Source organism: Lemur catta, chromosome 2 (genome assembly GCF_020740605.2).
Source record: "Lemur catta isolate mLemCat1 chromosome 2, mLemCat1.pri, whole genome shotgun sequence".
Lineage (NCBI taxonomy): Eukaryota > Metazoa > Chordata > Mammalia > Primates > Lemuridae > Lemur > Lemur catta.
The window spans coordinates 28,779,284-28,800,762 of NC_059129.1; the positions used below are offsets into that span (position 1 = coordinate 28,779,284).

Below are 21,479 nucleotides of genomic sequence, written 5' to 3' on the forward strand. Positions count from 1 at the left end.
GACACGTTGGTTCCTGACTTCCAGGCTCCAGAACCGGGAGCCAGGAATTTCTGTTGTTGAAGTTGTCTGGTCTGTGATACTTCGTTACGGCTGCCCTGGCAAACGAACACAGTCCCTCAGACCAGTGTTCGTCTCCTTGAAGTCACCGTCGTCCCCCGTTACTTGCTGGTAGGAGGTGGGTTGCCTCTCAGACCTGGGTATGGGGGCTCCCGGCTTGGTGCTGTGTCCCCTCTCCGTGGAGTTTGTGCCATCGGTGTGTGCCAGCCGCAGAATCCTGAGCTCGGGAGGGCCTCTCAGGGTGGCTGTGCCCACAGGAGCAGGAACCCCCTCTGAGAAGAGGCCTCAGCCTCTGCTTGAACCCCTGCAATGACGGCAGACTCACTGCCTGCTTCTGGGTTTGTCGGGCCCGCCCCTGGTGGACACCAGTCTGTCTTGTGTGCTCGAGGGGCCGGGTTTCCAGCAGGAAGAGAGTCAGTTGGAACATTGAGCTGCTTCTCTCCATCCTGCCCGGGGATCGCTCCAGGCAGGCGGGCGAATGTGGCGGTGGGTGTGAGCAAGCTGCTGTGGGCGTCCTACTCAACGTAGAGGGGACGAGGGTGGCCGAGGAGGGCATTTTAATTCATGCATGTATTCATTAAGCGTGTATTCTTGATCTGCTGTGTGTGCCGGGCGCTGTCCTCGGTACCGAGAGCCCAGCAGTGAGCACGTATGCGAGCTGCCACCCCCAGAAGCTGTGCTCAGGGAGAGGAGGGGCATCCTAGGAAGGGGTATGGCCCGTGCACAGGCCGAGGTGTGACAGTGCTGCGGGTGTGGTGGGTGTCTGTGGCATTCGGCCAGAATTTGATGGCAAAGATGGGGTTGCCTTTCTGCAAACAACAAAAGAAAAAACTGACTTTGAGGGCTTGTTAGTGACTGACCTCACTCCTGGGGCCACCAAGTTCTGTTCCTGCCTATCCCAGCCACCCCAGTGCTGGGCCGCTCTTCAGAGCTGGTGCCACGGCCCGCCGGCAGGTTCATCCCTTTTCCAGGCGGCCACACCCTAGCTGGGGCCTCTCGAGCTGCTCAGAGGCCGGGCCTGAGCCTCATTGGGCTCAGCCTCCCACAAGCCCTGCCTGCAGGGAAGGAGCAGCAGTGGGAGAGCTCGTAGGGGTGTCGATGGGGGGTACCACTTCGTACCAAGCTCTGGGTGCTCGAACTTCACCAGGCTTGGACCTGCCCACAGAGCGCTTTCAGAACTGTGGGGGGGACACGTGCTCTGGGAGATCCACAGGGTCAGGTGTCACTGGCTGGTGGCAGTCTGATGGGTGGGAGGTCCCCAGAGCAGCAGGGTCCAGCCTGGCTTAGCAATCTGGGCCTTCCCTGCTTCTACCCCACCCCGGCACCCCCCCCAGCCCAGGGAATTTTTAAAAACTGTTTTATTGAAGTACAGCATCCGTACAGAAAAGTGCTGATATTGTAAGTGAGTAGCTTGTTGAATTTTGTTAAACTGAAATATCACTGGAACACACACCCAAATCAAGAATCAGACCCGCTAGTCTCCAAAGCCCCGCTCTCTTTTCCTTCCAGTCGGTACCCCAACCCAAGGGCACCATCAGTGAATTTTGCCTCTTTGAACTTCATTTTAAACGGAAGCGTACGCTCATACAGACCTTTTTATATCTGACTTCTTTCACTCAACGTTATGATTGCAAGGTTCGTACACATCATTGCACGCGGTTGTAGTTCCTTCATTCTCATCGCTGTGTGTTATTCCATTGTGTGAACAAGCCACACTTTCTTTCCTCATTCTGATGGTGATGGATGTTTGGGTTATTTTCAGCTGGGGACTGTTAGGAATAGTACATCTCCCTTGGTGCGTGTATGTGCACATTTCTGCTGGGCATGTACCTGGGAGTGGGCTTGCTGGGTCATAGGGTTTTGTGTGTTCAGCTTTGGTATGGTATGTAATGCCAAACTGTTGTCCAAACCGCGAAGAGCCGTGTACACTCCCACTAGCAGTGCATGCACGTTCTGGGTGCCCACACCCTCACCCACACTTGGTGTGGTCGGTGTTTTCCATTTCATTTGTTCTGGTGGATGTTGTGATGACTGGTGAGGCTGAGCACCTTTTCAGACGTCTGTCGGTCTGTTGAACATGCTCCTGTGAAGGGCTGGCTCACGTCTTCCGCTGGCTTTTCTAACTCTTTTAATGATTTGTTCGTGTTCCTTGTGTATTCTGAACGTGAGTCCTTTGCAGAAGTTAGGGATGGCACGTGTCTTCTCCCCGTCTGCGGTTTGCGCTTTCAGCCTCTGTCTCTCTCAGTGGTGTCACTTGATGCACGGAAGCTCTTAGTCTTAATACTGTCCAGTTTGTCCGTCTTGTCCCTTATTGGCATCACTTTCCGTGTCCAGTTTAGGAAATCTTTGTCTGATGTTGTGAAGATCATCTTGTGTGCTGTCTTCTAAAAACTTTCAGTTTTACCTTTCCCATTTATGAATAGATCTGATGTCCACGTGGAGTTGATTTTTTGCGTATGGTAAAGTAAGTGTATTAGTTTCCCGTTGCTGCCGTAACACACTGCCACAAACTGAGGGGCAGGAAACAGCACATGTGTCATCTCACAGCTCTGAGATCAGGAGTCTGAAACGCATCTCACCAGGCTGGGATCAAAGTGTTGGTGGGTCTGGGTTCCTGCTGGACACTCCAGGGGAGGAACTGTTTCTTAGCCTTTTCCTCTTCCTGAGGCCGCCCGCATTCCTTGGCTCTCGGCCCCTTCCCCCGCCTTCAAAGCCGTGATGTCAGATCATGTCCTTTGCAAGCTGTTGTCTCTCTGGTCTCTTCCCTCTTGCTTCCCTCTTCCATGGAGGAGGACCCTCGTGATTACGTTGGGCCCACCCTGGTCATCCCGGATAGTCTGCCCGTCTCAAGGTCAACTGGTGAGCGACTTTAATCCCATCTGCCACCTTAATTCCCCCTTGCCGTGTAACATAACATATTCCAAGTTCCAGGGATGTGGACACGGCCACTGTTAGGACCACTGTTCTGCTGAACACAGGAGGGATCCCCCCATGTGGCTAACCAGTGACCCAGCCTCACTCATTGTAAAGACCGTCCTTCGCTCAGGGGTGACTTTAGTGCAGTTCTGACCCCAGGGAGGAAGCCTGACAGATGACTGGGTCAGCACCCTGGCCCTGGGGGCAGGACGCCTGAGCCTGCCTCCTTCCTGCTCTGCCCCAATTCCTGGCCAACCTCAGCAAGCCCCTCCCCTCCCTGGACCTCTGACTCTGTTTGGTTTTGGGGACCCTCTTGCCCAGCACAGGTTTTCTACATTTGGGTGGTTGAGTCTCACTGTCCTGTTCACTTACTGTATGACCTTGGGTAAACGTCTTCTTGCTCTGGGCCTCAGTTTTTCATTCTGTAAAATGGGAATAAAGGTGGGTCGTGGGTGTTCCCAGGCCCTTCTCCCTGGGCCTGCTGGGGGACCCCAGCCTGCAGAGCAGTACTGTGGGCCGGTGGTGGGAGGGCCCCGGCTGTCCAGTCGCCAAGGCTGTGGGTGGCCACACAGCCAGACCGGGCTCTGGACCATGGCCGTGCCCCGGTTCTGAGCTGTGTGTGTCTGTCCAGCTCAGGCAGGGCTGACGGGCTGGCCATTCCTGGGGCTCCGCAGTCACCGCAGGCTGTTGGCAGGGCTGGGAAGATGCCTGCTTTACAAAGGGGGCGTGGGGGCCCTGAGCTCTAAGGTGGTGAGGTGGCGAGTGTGCAGGACCAGAGCCCAGGCTGCTGGGCCCGGCCCCTGCTGCCCTCCCAGCTGCAGGTGCCAGAGCCGTAGGGGGTTGACGGGGGCACTTGGCCTCGGTCTGTCCTTCCCTGCTCCACCCGTGAGTGCCCCACACTGTGTCCATGCAGCGGCACAGCATGCCCTGCCCTGCTGTCCTCCCAGCTTCGTCGCCCTCTCCCCTCCTGGAAGCCACATGGGCCCGCGGCCCTGCCCCATGCTTGGATGGGCCTCCTGCCCCCGCTGGCTCTGAGCTCCACTCACCGGAGGGCTGCTGGGCCCTCATGCTCAGCGTGACTCGGGACCCACCCCCACCGTGGGCTCCCCCGCTCCCCTCACGCTGGCCGCAGCTGTGTGAGCATTGGGCCTGTACAGCCTGGGCTGGCCGCAGCTTCCGGTGGACCTGGCTGCCCGCGGGAGAGCGGAGGGTGGGTGTGGGGCGGGCACAGGCGGCACCATCTCTCTGGCTCCCCCCGGCTCAAGGGGCAGCTGGTTGCGAGGCCTGGAGCCTTGGCTTCCACCTGAGAGCTGGCAAGACTCGCAGGGAGGGGCCCATCCAGCTTGCCCCTCTGCTTGCCCTGGGCAGGGAGGACGTGGGACTCCAGCTGCACCAACGGGAGACCCAAGTCAAGCTGCTCACATCCCCTGAGCCTCGGTCAGATGCAGACAAAGCGAACCTGCTTGCAAGCCGAATGGGACGGGTGCTGGGGCCGGATCCCGTGGGCCCAGATAAGGCCTTGCCATTGGTTCGGGGCCGTGGCCTGGCAGTCAGCACCTGAGGGGGCCTGATCATTTCGTGTCTGCCCCCCACTCTTTTCGGTGGGTGTGTGGTGGGGCAGATTGTTTCCTCCCCCCGTCCCACCCTGTATCTGTATTCATTTTTCTTTTAAAAAATGGCTATGAAATATTTTAGGCATTCAAAGGAATAGACAGGATGCATTGAAGACCCACGTTCGTGCAGCGGGGCTAAGAAGCAAACCTCAGAAATGTGAACAGAGTCCCCAGTTTCCCTGCCCCTGTTCCCTGCCCCCCAAAGCCCGCCGCCCTGCTCTTACCTGGAGGGCCGCTGTGCGCGTCCTGCGGTTGCCTCTTCCTGGTGAGGACCCACTGGGGACCGGCCAGCTCCCAGTGTGCCCTCACGTCCGCACCTGGCCCGGGCGCTGTGCCCACCCGTGCCCCCCGTCTGATAGTGGCCTTGGGTTTGCCGTTCCCTGATGGTGGGGAGGCGCGTCTGCCTCCTGGTACCCGCCTCGGTCCCTCTGCCGGTGGGTCGTCCAGCCTGGCATCCTCTCTACGAAGGCTGGTCCTGTTCCTGCCCATCTGTCATCGGGTTGCCCTCGAGTTGGCACCATGTGGTCCCTTTGTGTTCTCTCCTAGCCCCTGCCTTCTCCCGTCCCCTCCCGGCATCCTCCTCCCTCTCTGTCCCAGTTCCGTCCTCCCCGTCCCCAGTGCCCCCCCAGCTCGTCTTGCTGACGTGCACGTCTGGTCCTATGGGACCCCTCGCTTGAAGTCCTTGCGGGGCTGCTCATCCCCCCGCCTGTCCCCGTCTCCCCTCCACTTCAGCCTCACGAAATCCTGGCTGTGTGGTTGACCCAGCGGAGCGCAGTCTGTGCCTCTGCAGCTTCCCCTGCCGGGCCCCGGGCCCTCTGCCCCCACCCCCGTGCCCTGCCGGGGTTCCCTGTGCCGGAGCTCTCGCCCCTCGAGGTGCCTGGTGCCTCGGGGCTTGTGGTGAGTGGGCAGCGGCTGCACCCAGCCTACCTCTGGGTGCTGTGTGGGCCCTGCACGCGGGTCACAGCTCAGGAGGCAGGGACACAGGTACCCTGACCACTGGGACCCCGAGGGCCCTGAGGAGGGTGCGGCCTCAGCCAGCAGAGCGTCCCCACCAAGTGCCTGCCCCTCCCTGGGAGCACCCAGGGCAGCCGGGGCAGGGTCCCGGCAGGCGCGCCCGCTTCCTGGTGCCCGCCTCTCACCCTGGGGACGATGCTGGCCGCCGAGCCGGGCTTTCCGCTGCCCTATTTGGCACCTTCCCCCCTCCCGTCGGGGCCTGATTGGCAGAGAGTTCTGAGACTGTGGCCCGCCACCCCTGGGCAGCTGAAATGGAAACCCTGAAATGTGGCCTGGGTTTGTCTTCGCTAAATGGCAGTTGAGGCGGCACAAAGGGGACCCGTTGGTCTGAATGCTGCCCGCCCTCGCCCGCCGTGACTGGGCACGGGACCGCCAGCCATCACCGTGGGGGCCAGAGAGTAGCAGCGCCGCCCTCCTGAGCAGGGCCATGCGCCAGGCCCCCAGCGACGCTCCTGGGCACCTTCTCTGCCTGGGTCGTGGGTGCTCCGTGAGGCACGGTGCTTAGGCCCCATTTACAGGTGGTGAAACCGAGGCTGTCGCCGGGCCCAGGGCTCACTCAGAGTAGGTCTGGGGTTTGGACCGCGGGCTGCACGAAGCTTAACTCTGCCCCTTCCCCGCCTCCCACGTCGGCCACAGTGTGGCCAGAGGCCAATTTATCACCATGTCCCAGCTTTTTCCAAGAAACCTTCTCTCTTCCTCTATCCCACGAGCACAGCTGAGTCACAAAAGGGTGGTTGGCCTCCCCCCTCTTCCTGTTCACCATTCTTCTCTCCTCCACTCTCCCCTTCCGGGTGCTCCTCGGGGACAGGGGCTGCTCCCCCCGCGGGCTGGCCGGGCCTGACTGAATGCCGCCTTGGTTCTGCTCTCCCACCAGCTCCCTGGTCCCTTGTCAGTCATGGCAAGTGCGTGTTGTCCCCAGAGGCCAGGGTCTCACAAATGTTATTCCAGGGCTGGGCTGGGCAGGACAGGGAGGTCTGGTTCCAGCCCAGCCACCAAGCAGTGTGCGACTTCGGTGAGTCCCCGAACTTCTCTGAACTCCGATGCTCCATGTGAGAGGGCCAGCCCCTCGTCAGGGGCCAGGTGGGCAGGAGGGCAGCAGTGGGGCCTTCCCTGGGAATTTGTGGCCTTGAAGATCTTTGTCATCTGGGCCACTGCAGATGCGCTCTCCTGCGGGGTTTCCTGGTTCTCAGAGGAGAGCCCGTGGGCACCCAGGGGCAAGGTGAAGATAGACGAGAACAGTGTACCCTCTCCTTGGCTCAGCATGCGATCCTGAGATGCCAGTGTGCTAAAGGTCCTGGGAGGCTTCCTGGAGGAGGTGGCATCGGGCTAGGTGTCCACAGGTGTTTCGAATAGGTGAAGAAAAGCAGGTGGGACAAAAGGCACAGGCAGCATCCAGCAGGTGGGACAGTGTCAGGGAGGTGGTGAGGACATGCAGGGTCACCACAGCAAGGCTGGTTGGGGCACCTCCAATGCCGACAGTAATTGTCACACCCGGTCCCTGCCTCAAAGGGCATGCCGGCAGCTGGGCTGATCACTGCGAGCCATTCAGTCCTGCATACTGGGGCCTAAGGAGGTGGGAAGGGTGTCCTGGGCCTCTCGCCCCATGGGCCAGTGTCATTTATTCATTCATTTATACAACAGTGATCTATTGAGCACCCGTACACACCAGGCATCCTTGTTCAGGACTAAGGATACCCCAGTAAACAAAACAGACCCAAGTCCCCATCTTCATGCAATAGAGAAAAACAAAGAGGGGAGAGGAGGTAGGGCTTCCTATCTTAGTAGGGCACATTTGAGCAGATACTTGGGGGAGGTGAACAACAATCCTGGACTGTTGGAGGGAAAAGTATTCCAGGCAGAGGAACAGCATGTGCAGAGGCCCTGAGGCTGGAGGGTTCTTTTTTTTTTTTTTTTTTTGAGACAGAGTCTCACTCTGTTGCCCAGGCTAGAGTGCCGTGGCATCAGCCAAGCTCACAGCAACCTCAAACTCCTGGGCTCAAGCAATCCTCCTGCCTCAGCCTCCTGAGTAGCTGGGACTACAGGCATGCCCGGCTAATTTTTTCTATATATATTTTTAGCTGTCCATATAATTTATTTCTATTTTTTAGTAGAGACGGGGTCTCACTCTTGCTCAGGGTGATCTCAAACTCCTGAGCTCAAATGATCCACCCGCCTCAGCCTCCCAGAGTGCTAGGATCACACGCGTGAGCCACCACGCCCGGCCTTGGAGGTTCTTAATGTAATTCAGGAGCGGCTGGAGGCCAGTGTGGCTGGAGTGGAGTGGGTCAGGGAGGGTTGCTGTGGTGGAGGAAGGGAAGAGAGCTGAGGAGGACATTGCAGACCATTGTGCTAACTTTGGTGGGAGCCTTTAAGGATCTTTTTTATGTAACTTTTTAAAAATTGAGGTTTAATTTACAGACCATAAAATTCACCCATATTAAGTGTGCAGTTTGGTGACTTTTAGAATAATAGAGTAAACATACAGTCGTGCAGCCAACACCACAGTCCAGTTTCAGAGCCTTTCTACCACCCAGAAAGTCCTCTGTGCTGTTTGTACTCAGTTCGTGTTCCCGGGCCCAGGCAACCACCGATCTGTGTCCTGGGTCTGTAGTTTTGAAATTCCGCGTGAATGGAATGATACGGTGTGTGGTCCTCTGTGTCTGGTTTCTTCCTCGTAGCGTAATGTTTTTAAGGTTCGTCCACGTTGTTGCGCGTATCAGTAGTTCCTTACTGCGGCTGAGGAGCCTGTTATCGGAGGGAGACACCACTTTTGTTTGTGCGTCCACCGGTTGACGGACCCCCCACTTCTGGGCTCTGACGGATAAAGCTGCTATGAACATCTGCTTGTAAACCTGTGTGTGGACATGTGTTTTTATGTCTTTTGGGAGGTTGGGTCATCTGGTAGGTGTATATTTAACTTTTTAACGACAGTCCGACTGTTTTCCAAAGTGGTTGTACCGTCTTCCATTTCCACCGGCACTGAGAGTGCCCAGTTCTGCCTCCTCATCGGCACTTGGTGTCGTCGGTTGGTAAAGTTTTAGCCATCCCGGTGGTGTGAGGTGGTGTCTTGTGGTTTGGTCTGCATCACCCTGATGGCCAGTGACATCAGTCATCTTCTCACGTGCTTATTGACTGTGTCTCTTCTTTGGTGAAATGTGTATTCAGATATTTTGCTCATTTTTTTATTAGGTTGTCTTATTAGTGAGTTGTAAGGTTTACTGTGTGTTCTGAGTACAAGGCCTTTGTATGATGTGCAGCTGTTCTCTCTGTGGGAGGGTTTTGGGCAGGGAAGAGGCCCCAAGGGTGGGGAGGGGCAGGGAGGGAGTTCCTTGCACCTGCCTCGATGCCAGCTACACACCTCTGCCTCTCGTGCGTGTGTGCGTGCAAGCGCTGTATCAGGATTTCCTAGGTCAGTGGTCCCCTGGCTGAGCCCCTGGAGCAGGAGGTCCATTTGGTCACTCACAGGGTGGGACATTCGCTGTCACCAGAGGCCACCCCCATTTGCTGGCTCAGTGAGCTCCCCAGGCACGGAGCTGCTGACTCAGCCTAACTAGGCATACACAGAGCCCCATCCAAAGCCACAGGCCAGTTCCCTAGTGAGGGCCAGGATCCGGGGAGCAAGGGAGCAACCTCACACCCCACCCTGACCAAGTGACTCCCGGTGCCAAGAATCCTGGGGTACCAGGGAGCTGGAATGCTGGATCTGGCGGGCTCTGGGGCCAGGCCAGGCGGGCAGGCATGCCCGGTGCTCCTGCCAGCTCCCCGGGCGTGTGGCCACCTGCAGTGTGCCTTGGGGAGCTCATTTTTCTCTGCTCTGGTAGCTGACAGTCCGCAGGAGGAGCCGGTCCTTCCCGGGGCTGAGCCAGGACAGGTAATAGCATCGCTGACTCATCCTGCTGGCCCGAGAGCACTTTGCACATTCCTGCCATGAGCATTATGGGTTGGCTTCTGCATTAGTCAAAACTTTTTTGGGTACAAGTGACAGTGTTCTTCACATAGGTTTAGGCAAAAAAAAAAAAAAAAAGAAAGAAAACTGTGGGGATTTGTTGGCTGATGGACGTGAAGAGCCCAAGGTACCAGCTTCAGGCTCAGCTGGATCCAGGCCCCGTCTGCTGCCTCGGTGCTGGCCCCGTTCCCTGGCAGGCTCTACCATGCGGTAACCAGGGTGGCCCTGCAGCGTCTGGCTTCCATCCCACACCCAGGCAGCCCCAGAGCAAGGAGGACAGCTCTTCCTAAAGGATCCAGCCACAGCCCAGGCCTCGTGGTCCTTGGGAGAGGTGATCTTCCCTCAGGCAACCCCAGGGAGTCCTGACGGCCAGGCCTGGGTGTGTGTCCCCTCCAGGAGTGGGAGTAGGCTCAGCCCGCAGAAGTTGTACGGGTCGAGAATGAAGACAAGGCTTCTCGGAAACGGAATAAAATTCTGTGACCAAGGGTATGGCCGCACAGGCGAGGTGTGTGGCGTCCTCTGCTGCCTCAGAGCGAGTGCCCGGGGCACTGTTTGCTGTGTTCCCGAGGGGTGGGGCCCAGAGTCCTCCATCTGACCGTGGTGCTCCGGGGCAGAGGCTGAGTCCTGCCTGCCCCTCTGGGGCAGGACAGGCCTGGCCCGTGGTGAGCCCTCCGTAAATATTTGGTGCAGGGGAGGGGGGTGTGAGCACAGCCAGTGGGAGCAGAGGGCAGGGGAGGGTGGGATTGTCCCCTAAACCAATTGCCGTGGAGCCTGGAGGCTTTGTGCCCCTCAGGAATCCCCTTTGTGGGGCGCTCGTGCCTCTCGGAGCTGTGTGCACCACCCCTTCTCTGCTGTCGGGTGGAAAGGCAGGTGGCTAGAATGCCCTGGTGTGGGGTCGAGGCAGGTGGCCCCCGGGTCAAGGGAGGGGAGTGAGGTTAAGCTGCTCTCAGTATTCGTCCCCACGCGTGGGGTGGAGCGGGCAGGAGCTGGGATGGTGAGCCCGAGAGCCGGCACGTGGCCGTGTGGCGCAGGAAGCAGGGAGCCGGCCGGTGAAATAGGGTTGGCTCCGTCCAGCCCACGTCAGGCGGGACGTGTGTTGCTGGCTGGTCCTCGAGGTCCGTTGGAAAGTGACCCACAGGGCTGCCCGTGTGTCAGCAGCTGTGGCCCATGCTTTGTGGGGAGAGCCACGCTCAGCGCGTTGGTGGCTGTGCTGACCTGCGGGGTCCTGGTGCCGGGCCCTGGGGTTAATGCAGCACTCGCTGCGGCCCCTCAGGCCTGTTGGATCCGGATTCCAGGGACAGCGCGCCTGACCTCAGAGTGTAGCAGACGGGACCCTGTCCTGGGACGCCCACTGCCACGCTCTGTGACCTGGGCCCACGCTTGCTGTTGCTCTGTGCCTCGGTTTCCCTATCTAGAAATTGGGGGGGATGATGGTTTCTGCCTTCCAGGATAGGGGTGCTGGAATCCTGTGGAGGCGTCAGTGTCGGGGTGCGCTGGGGGCCAGCCGGTGCCCCGGCGGCGTCTGGTGACCTTATGACGTGATCTCTCCGGTCTCTGCCCACAGGCGAGTGAAGATGGCAGAGAGGACGTGACCTGCACTTGCCCTCATCCGCCCACCGAGTGGCCCCGCCATGCAGAAGCCCAGCGGCCTGAAGCCCCCCGGGCGCGGGGGGAAGCACTCCAGCCCCGTGGGCCGCACGTCCACTGGGTCGGCCTCGGCCTCGGCGGCAGCGGCGGCCACTAGCTCCAAGGAAGGTGCGTGGGGCCGAGGGTGGTGGTTTTAGGGGCTTCCTGGGGAGGGGGGTCTCCTGGGACAGCCCCGGGGACACAGGCCACGGTGCCCAGCCTGGAGGTCAGGGGTTCACTGGCACTGTGTGTCTGGCAGTGCAGCCTGCAGACATGAACCGTGGGTGGGGCAGCTCTGACGCAGGCTTTATAGGATCGTCCCTCCGCAGGCTCCCCTGACCTGGGGAGGTGGCACCGCTGCTGGACCCACTTAGAGGGGAAGAAATGGGGGTTTGGGGAGCACTGGCGCCTTGCCCAGGGTCACTTGGCCAGTGGAATGCAGCCGGGGCTCAACCTCCAGCCCCTCCTCCCCGTGCAGCCCCTTCCCGGGTCCGAGACTGTCCTCCGGGGGCCTGCCCCATCTTCCCACCAGCCTTCTGCCCACACAGACCTGTGCCCTTTAACCTTTCCTCGTCTGACCCCTGGTCTCCCTGGGGCGGGCCCAGGTGTCCTGGCAGGAAGCACCAGCCCCGAGGGCAGTGGGCAGAGGGCAGCCATTATTCATTTGCTATTTCTGATGATAAATCTAAGCTAGCCCACTGTGGAATATTTGGAAACTTTGACTCAGGGGTAGAATCAGACAAATCCCATCCCCTAAGCGCAACTATTATTATTTTGCTATACCTCATTCCACCTTTTTGTTACCTATTTGCAATCCTGTTGCATATACAACTTGAAAACCTGCTTTTTGCCTTTTAATGAATATCCTCAAGTGCATTTTTTTATGTCATTAAAAAGCTCACATGTACATCATTTTGACTGGCTGTAAAACACCCTCTTCATTCAATGAAGAGAACTCAGGGGCCAGCTTTGTCTGCACAGTCCTAGCCACTGGCGCTCTCGCTCTGAGCAAAACTGGCTGCAGTCCCAGCTCTTAGGGGGTCCCAGTCTGGCGGGGGAGGCTGAGCATCACCAGACCCTGTGACGGGGGTCTGACCAGGTCCGGGAGGTCAGCAGAGGCTTCCCTGGGGGGCACGTGGGAGCCAAGGTCTGCAGGGCGACCGTTCTCTAGTTAAGAGGAGAGGGTATTCCAGCAGAGGACACAGCACGTGCCAGGGCTCCGTGGCAGAAGGGAGCCTCGTGGGTACAAGGGAGGGAGAGGAAGCGAGTGTGGCTGGAGCGGAGGGGGCAGCCTGGTGTGATGCAGGGGAACCAGGCGGGACAGTGTGGGATGTGCAGGGAGTTTCACTTTCATCCTAGTAACTGGGAAGCCACGGGAGGTTTAAACCAAGAAGAGTGTGATTGAAGGAATTGGAAACAAACACTCTCTTGCCCATTCTCTGCAGTTGAAAACTGTACTGTTTCTTATTTCTCACTTTGATAAATACCGCTGTGGTGAACATCTCTGGGCACGGTCCTTGCTTTGATCACACCCAGCCAGCGGGATAGGAGGCTGCTGCCCATCTCATCTGCTTGGCACAGAAGTTTAGATAGACAAAAACAACTGGAGGCCAGACTGGACACTCCGGGTCCTGGGGTGGGGGTCAAGGAAAGTTAGAGCCAAAGGCAGGGGCAGTTGGCAGGACCAGGTCCCTGGCAGGGCCAGACAGGCAGCATGAAAGGGTGAGGAAGCTGTGGGCAGGCCCGCACAGGCAGGCCCTGCTCAGTACAGCCTCGTTGGAAGGCCCTGGCTGTCCCTCCAAGGTGGCAAATCCTCCTGTACGCGTGGGAGGCATTCCCGAGCAATGAGGAGAAGCCAGGCAAGTGAAAACGGTGGGGGCAGACGGTAATGGGTGATGCAAAGGCCCTGTGGCAGGGATGAATTTGATTTGTCAAGAAAGAGAAAGAAGACAAGTCTGGGTGGAGGGGAGGTGGAAAGAGGTTGGAGAGGGCGCAGAGGCAGGTCGTGAAGGGCGAGATGTGGTGGGAGCTGCTGAAGATGTTAGCAGAGGAGTGATTGGACCTTGTTCCCATCCGTTGTGCCAGCATGTGAGAATGGGGTGTGATGTTAAGAGCAGGAGTGGGGAGACCAGTGAGGAGGCCTGTGGCCACACAGACAAGGACGTCTGCACTCACTTCCAGGCTATGGGAGGCCAAGGGGCTCACTGGCATGAATGGGTAATCAGGGAGGGCTTCCTGGAAGAAGCCTGAATAAGCTCAGCCTTGGGGGTGGGGATTGTGAAGGAGAGGAGGAGGGACCTGCAGGCACTAGGGGAAGGACATGGGCAAAGGCACCAAGTAGGCTGAGCTTGGTCCAGTGGGGGATGGGGTTGTACAGCCCAGTGGCCAGAGAAGGGCACGAGCCTGGCCCACCTGTGCTGGGGCATGACGTTCAGTGAGTGAGCCGTGCTGCACCTTCTGGGCTCTTCCCACAGTGCTCTTCCCTGATCAAGAGAGGCCCAAATTCTGATGTGATCCTGCCCCTCCTAGCTCTGCCTCTGCTGTGTGATCCTGGGAGAGTTCCTTAACCTCTCTGAGCCACAAATGGCATGATAGCCTCTCCCTGATGGGATCAAGTGAGTTAATGAATGTGAAGTGCCTGCAGGTGCAAAACTCATTAAGGATTAATTTCTTTTCCTTTCACCATCCATAATCTCATTACAGAAAAATTTGAAAGTGATAAAAGAAGCAATGTCCATTACACCTTGACCTATCCCTTACCCCTTACCCACTCACCCTAAGCACAGACTGCCCCGTGATACGCAGTCGTGTACCGGATCAACACATGTTGGCGTGCTGTGGGCCATAAGATTATCATGGAGCTGAAAAATTCCTGTCACCCAGTGACGTCACAGTGCAATTACTTTATTTTTAAAGTAAATTCAGTGGAGCCTGAGAGTACAGTGTTGGTAGCGTACAGTGCTGTCCTCGGCCTTCACGTTCACTCAGCACTCACTGACGCACCAGGGACGCGTCCAGGCCCGCAGGCTCCATTCGTGGTAAGTGCCCTATACAGGAGCACCGTTGTTTATCTTTTTGCCGTATTTTTACCGTCCCTTTTCTACGTTCAGATTCACGAATACTTACCATTGTGTCACAGCTGCCTCCAGTATTCACAGTCACGTTCTGCACGGTCTGCAGCCTAGGAACGGGGCTGCGAGGCCCCCGGCCTCGTGGGCAGGAGGCCGTACCATCCGGGACACTCCACGGTGTTCGCTGGTGACGAAACCAACTGATGACGCGTTTCTCAGAACGTATCCCTGTTGTCAAGTGGTGTGTGACTGTATTTCCTTCTGGTCTTTTTTCCTATTGCATAATTTGTTGTTTTAAACAGTTAAATTATGGGTTGTACCCAATTTTGCATTCTGTTTTTTCATGTTTTATTGCATTCAGTGGAAGGCAACTCCCTGTGCTACCACAGTGTCACCTGGTGTCCTTTTGAGTGGCCACATAATAGTCCCTCCAGGGAATGGAGGGCAGTGTGGCCGTGTGGCATGCCGGCTGCTTGCTAGCTGCACTGCCCGTGGTCTGGGAGCCCCTGAGGGCGGGGCCGGGTGGTCTGCCTGTCTGGGCCCCCAGCCTGCAGGGCTGCTCGGAGGGTGGAGGTGTCCCTCCACCAAGGCGATTGATTGGACAGCCACGCCCCACGCCTGACCCTGGGGACGATGGCAGCCTCTCTGCTGCTGGGCCTGGCGGTGCCCTCCCTCCCCACTCCAGCCCTGATGCTGCCTTTGCTGGGCAGAGCCAGACACCCAGGCCGGGGGAGGGGCGGCCAGCCAGGAGCAGTTGGCCAAGGCAGCAAAACCCTATGCGAGGGAAAGGGGCTGCTTTTGTTCCTGTTCCAGGGTCTTGAGCAACAAGAGCCTCTGGGGAGGAGGGGCAGGTGCAAGCACCAGGGGAGAACAGTCCCCTCAGTCCCGTCGGCCCCTCAGGCTCTCTCATCCACCCATGCACCTGGCCCATGCTCTCTGAGGGGCTGGACCGTGTGTGGGGCACAGGGTACCTCGGGATGGGTCTGGCGGAGGCCACAGCCTGGCCGTGGTTTGGGGGAGGGGGTTCCCTCTGCCCTGGGAACGGGGCCGTGGCTGCCTCCCAAGCATGAGCTCAGCCTCCGGCAGAGGGTCTGGCCGAGGGACAGGGCTTGGACTGGTGCCCCCACTGCCCGCCTGGTGGAGATGGAAGGGCTGTGTCCCCAGAGCTATGACACAGGCAGCAGCATTTGAGGGGGACTTTTGAGGGGGGTTCTCACCAGGAGGAGGCCCGGGGCTGGAAGGGAGAGGTGGTCAGAGCAGGTGAGCAGGAGGGCGGTCTGGGACTCACCTGGGTGCAAGGGCCTGGACGATGCAGTGGGCTGGGGACAGCCCGGCCGTGTGTGATGGCGCACACCTGGAGGCTGCTGCAGGTGGGGTGGTTAGGGAAGGCCTCGTTCAGGTGGTGACGTTGGGGCAAAGATCTGAGTGACAGGTGGGAGCCATCCCAGCTGCAATCAGGGGAAGACCATGGAGGCAGAGGGGAGAGTGGCCGCAAAGGACTGGAAGGGGAAGGGGAGGGCCGCCGTGGGCCAGGGTGATGCTGGGCCCCAGCAGGGAGCTGTGACTGCGGCAGGCTGGACGCTTACAGCTTTCAGCTCATCCTGGGCCTGAGCAGGAGCAGGGGGTCTGGCGTCCATGCGGGTGGTCTGAGGTGCCGCTGGGCTGTGCCCACCCCCTGGCTCAGGCAGGGTCCAACAGTGCCTTGAATCGTGGGAAGGAAGGGATCTCGCAGGCTGTGGGTGGCAGGCTCAGCCCTTCCCTGGGTTGGTTCTGAGCTGCAGGCTGGGGCAGGTGCCGGGGACGTGCTCCCCTTGGCCCCCACGGGAAGGGCTGTGCTGAGCGACTTGGGTAGGACCCGCGGGGTGCTGTGTGCAAAGAGCACCATGCGCCTCTGCTGAGCCCCTCTGCCCTGCCCCTCGCACTGTGGCCGAAGCCCAGAGCTGTCGCATCTGAGACGGCCGGCATTTGACACCCACGGTGTCACAAGCAGGTTTCTTCCTTGTTAACGGCCCAGGGAGGTAGCTGCTCTCTTGTCCGTGTTAAGGATGAGTTACAGGGCCAGGGAGTGGCAGGGCGGGTCTAGCGCTGGCTCGGGCCACTGGCACCCGCTGCCCACCTTGGAGCAGGGTCCACCTCCCGTGTGTGGTCCCCTGGCCCCCAGGGCTCACACAGGGCTGGGCCCTGAGGGGTTCAGTCTGGGTCACTGAGCTCGGACACCCCGGTACCCCACGGGTGCTCCAGACCTGGGAGCCAGGCTGAGTGTCTGAGGGGGCCGTTACCCCTAGACGGTGACGTCTTTCTTCTTCGTACCCATGTGCCTTCTGAGCCTCCCTGGCCCTGGGAGGGCAGGGGGATTGACCCATTTTAAGTGACTTGTCCGAGGTGCCGGGCAAACCTGGGCAGAGCCAGGACTCTCGCGGCCCAGGCAGCGCTCACCCCTTCAAGGTCAGCGTCTGGCCGTCCCCCACCAACCACATCCTAAACTTTTTAATGGCCTCAGGACGGGGAAGCCAAGCCGCGGTGCTGTGGCCGGTGGTGGGGGCAGGGCTGCCTCCTAATGCTCCTGACGTCGTCCGGGATCGATCTGGCCGATCTGGCCGGGGTGGGGGCCCGGCTGCCAGCGCCTGCCTGCCCGGTAGCCTGGCTGCGGGGCTTCTCCATGGGGAGCTGGCTCTGCTCTTTCCAGGGTAAGTAAGGCTCCCGCGTGGCTCCCGCCCTGGGATCCCTGCCGCGTGCTGGGCGGCAGCTCTGCTCTCCTGGCTCGGGAGGAGGGGGACGGAAGGGGGCTTCTGAGTTCCGCCTGGCTCAGGAAGGACGCCGTGCAGTCCTCAGGACTCGGGGCGGTGCGGGCTGGTGGAGGGTCCCTTCTCCAGGGACAGATGCTGCAGACACAGCGTAGCAGGGGGATGCCCAGCCTGGCCCGGCCACTGGGGTGAGTGAGCTCCAGAGGGCCTCCCCTCGGTCTGGGTGGGCTGGGAGGTGTAGACTCAGTCCTCCCCAGAGGCCATATCGGCAGGCACTGTCGGAGGACTGACGGCAGGTGGACCTGGGTGGGGCCTCCCGGTGGCAACGCTGTGGAGACCTCATCCCTTCCTGCGTGGCCTCTGCCTGAGCAGAGGAAGGAGCTTGGGGTTTATGGGGCATTTGTGCATGTTCCTTGGGGGTTACCAAGGAGGGGTCGTCAGGGTGGCGGCCAGTCTGCATTTCAGCCCAGGCGCTCCGGCGGATGGAGCGGGCAGTTGGCACGGGTCCACCTCCCGGGGCTCGTGTTCTGGGGAGGGGCACAGACAGGCACCCCAGCAGCATGGGAGGTGGCTGTGCAGATCCAGGGGCGACTGAGCCCATGGGGTTGAGGGGGAGAGAGGCGCAAGGGGACCGCCTGGGATGGCTGCAGGTGAGCCGTGTTGGAGCTGGTCTGGAGCTGGTCCAGACGGGCAGGGCGGTTTCCTTAGATGATGCCGAGAGGAAAGTGAGGAAAGCACTGTACTTATGGTAGGGGGACCGTGCCTTGCTTGGGACAGCCCCAGATGGTGCCTGTGGCCTTGGCACGATGCTGTATTAAGAGCACCTCTCACTCCTGGAGGTGTCCGGGTTTGCATTTTGAATCATGTGGTCACCTTATTTATAGCCCCTCCCTAGTGTTCACAGTGCTCATTGGTACAGTAAAGGCTCTGAAAAGTCCTGCAGGAAAGTGCCCTTAACTTTGTTTGTGCTGCTGTTTCTCAAGCTTGTTTGAACTTGGAAGTTAAATTTTTTTCATAATGCCTAGTGCCATCCTACAGTACTGTGTTCTGTGGAACATTTAGGGAGGTGACCACCTCCTCCAGGGACCAGGTCCTAGCATGGGATGCTTTTTTCCATCTGAGGCCATTGAGGCAGAGGGCTGAGTTCGTCACACTCCTCAGTGTGTGGCATGTCATCATTGTGGGTCCCTGCAGGGTCCCTCTTGGTTTTTCTTGATTGATTCCTTCTTATCCTGTTCCCGTCCCCACGCCTCCGCGCCCAGACATCCATGTCCTGTGCCGAGTGTGGGGACAGCCCGAGCTCAGCTTTCTCACCACGCGTCGCATCACAAACACTTTCCCACAGAACCTGGAGAGAGAAATTTTAAAGATTACTTAATAATCTGAATGACTTGAGCATAATTTATGTAACTGCTCCGCTATTTGGGGCACTTAGATTTAGTTTTTTAGTTCTGTGAAGGACAAGACAATGAGTCAGTTTTTTCTTCCTGCATTATTTCCTTGGGAAATGAGCCAAAGAGTGCATTCCCTTTAGTTTTTCCTTTTAAAAAATATTATATTTTATCTTTATTGTACTTTATTCATTTTATTCCTGTTATGACATGGGCTTATTGTAAAGGTCAAAGATTACATAAAAAGTGATCCCTGTGTGGAGAGTTAAAATGCACTGGGGGGCACGGTGTGGCTGGGGTTGCTGTTCTGATGGCTTGGAGGAGAAGCTGCAGTGGGGCTGGGAGACCCTTCTGGAAGCTGCTACACCAGCAGGGTATGAAATCCCTGGTGGGGGCTCTGGGACCTGAGAGGGAGGTGTGGGTTTAGGAGGGGTTTCTTCTGTGGTTGTTAGATCATGCTGAGTAACGAGGTTGGCGAGGAGGGAAGAGCAGTGAGGGTCTGTGGCTTGGGAGCATGGGTGGGTGGGCAGGACGGTGGAGGGGCTTTTGGAGGAGCTGACGAAGGGGGTCCCTTGGGCTCAGGATGTTGCCTGTGAGGTCCTGGGGTACATCCAGGATGAGGCAGCCACTGGCTGGCAGGTCTTGCTGCCAGGGGAGTGATCTGTCCTGGAGAGAGCAGTGGGGACCAACTTCATTATTCTTCTTCCTGTACCATTTGGGTCTTCTACAAGGAGAATGTATTAGTGTCTTTTTTTTTTTTTTTTTTTTTGAGACAGAGTCTCACTCTGTTGCCTGGGCTAGAGTGAGTGCCGTGGCATCGGCCCAGCTCACAGTAACCTCAAACTCCTGGGCTCAAGTGATCCTCCTGCCTCAGCCTCCCGAGTAGCTGGGACTACAGGCGCACACCACGATACCTGGCTAATGTGTATATATATATATATATATATTTTTTTTTTTTAGTAGAGACAGGGGTCTTGCTCTTGCTCAGGCTGGTCTTGAGCTCTTGAGCTCTAGAGATCCTCCTGCCTCGGCCTCCCAGAGTGCTAGGATTACAGGTGTGAGCCGCTGCACCTGGCCAGAGTGTCTTAAAGAAGAAATGTAGTAGCATATAGGCAGTAGCGAAAGCTGCAGGACTGTGTTAGATTGTGGGGGTGCAGTGTAGATCAGGGCTCCCCAGCTACTGCTCAGAGAAGAACATTTTTCCTACCTCTTGGCCCACTCTCCGCCCACTCCCTGTGCTGGAGACGGGCCAGGGGCTTGGTCCTTCTCTGCCTCCTCTTCCTGCCTCTCGTTTGCGGCGTCTGTAGAGAATGTAGGTGGTCGTGGCTGGGCCACCTTTCCAGGGTGTGGGCTGGGGCGGCACCAGTGCTGCATTGGAGCTGGCCCAGGCCGGCTCACAAGAACTAATTGTGAAATTGTCAGGAATTTTGCAAGCCACTTGTGACACATAATCATAATTTTAAAAAATCAGATTACATGAATTTATAATTAAATAAATTATATCAAAAACATAGGTAATAGGCCAGGCACAGTGGCTCACACCTGTAATCCCAGCGCTTTGAGAGAGTGAGGTGGGAGGACCACTTGAGCCCAGGAGTTGGAGGTTCCAGCCTGGGTGACAGAGCAAGACCCACCCCCCCCAAAAAATAGGTAATAAATATTGAAACTCATGACAACGAGTAGTATTAGTACTACTAATACTTCTGTTTTACTACTGGTACAGTACTAGTAAAATGCACCTATTTGCTATTATACTAGTAAGATTTTTGTAGTATCTGTGTTTATAAGGTGATTTACTCTGGTGGAAATACTATACCGTATCATGTCTTCCCCACTCCAGGCTCAGTGACATCACGTTGGCACTTCCAAGTTGGCTATGGTGGGAGAATTTACACCATGGAAATTGGCAAATGCTACAAATCAGGGTTTTGCTTTTTTCTTCTGGAGAACTAGTTAAACTTCTATCAGCGCACCATCTGGAACACACCATAGGGAGAAAAGCAGACAGAAACTGCCCTGTTGCAGGGGTGGGGGTGGAGGAGGCAGAGAGGCCCCGTCCTGCCACCGTGGAGCAGGGAGCCTTGCGAGGAGGGGAGTCAGCGGGGTTGGGCACCACAGGGCCAGGTAGGGTCGTTGCGGGGCGGTGGGGGCCCTGGTGTCTCCAGCAGGAGCAGCTTCTGCAGTGGGAGGGGTAGGGAGGGTCTGGGAGGCAGCTTCTCTTAGCAGGTGGAGCGGCTTCCTTCTAGAGCCGCGTAATCACACATTCCCCACTGTGAGAAGAGGGGGGACCCAGTGATACCAAAATACGGTCCTACTTGAGTTTTTGTTTTTCAAGTACGCAGCGTGTATTTGCATGTGCACACACAGAATGAAACCTGGAGAAACATACTGTAAGGTGCTAGCCGTGATTGTGTTTGTATGATAGTGCTTTTCTTTTATAAAAAACCCGATAATCTGTGTTTTCTAATTTTTCTGCAGTGGGCATGAATGATCTATGTAATGAACTTTTTTTTTTTTTTTTTTGGTGACAGTGTCTTGCTCTGTCACCCCAGGTAGAGTGCAAAGGCGTCATTGTAGCTCACTTCAACCTCAGACTCAGGGTTCAAGCCCTCCTCCTGCCTCAGCCTCCGGAGTAGCTAGGACTACAGGCGTGCACCACCACGCCTGGCTAATTTTCAAATTTTTCTGTAGAGATGGGGTCTTGATACATTGCCCAGGTTGGTCTCAAACTCCTGGTCCCTTTTCATTAAAGTTCCTCTTTGAACTTGAAACCCACAGAAGATTCCTCCGTGCCTCTCATCTCGGCAGGACCCACTGTCTGGGGAAGGGATCGACTGCCTGTGTGAGGCTGAAGTCTGCGTCACTGGGTCTGGCTGGGAGTTGTGGGGGTTTGCTGAGGAGCTTGGATGGAGGTGGGGCCGGGGCCCTGCCTGCAGGGAGCCCCCAGACAGCCTGCCTAGACTGGCCTGTGAGGTGTGGGCTGGGTCTGAAAAACTCCGATGCATACCCACCGGCCCCCCTGGGAGAAGAGTCAGAACATGTAGAATGTCAGTGCCGGACGAGACGTCGCTGTTTCTGACCTAGCCCTTTGTTGTCTCATG

General features: G+C 57.7%; 1 protein-coding gene across 2 annotated transcripts in view; it reads left to right on the top strand.

The window, feature by feature from the left end:
• The window catches only part of CLIP2 (CAP-Gly domain containing linker protein 2), a 66,603-nt gene that overhangs the window by 6,700 nt on the left and 38,424 nt on the right, over positions 1-21,479 (top strand). For both annotated transcript variants that reach the window (XM_045543154.1, XM_045543155.1), the window contains exon 2: positions 11,111-11,301. In XM_045543154.1, the coding sequence (XP_045399110.1) occupies positions 11,178-11,301 (124 nt within the window). In that variant the 5' untranslated portion in view covers positions 11,111-11,177. The remainder of the gene's footprint in view (positions 1-11,110; positions 11,302-21,479) is intronic.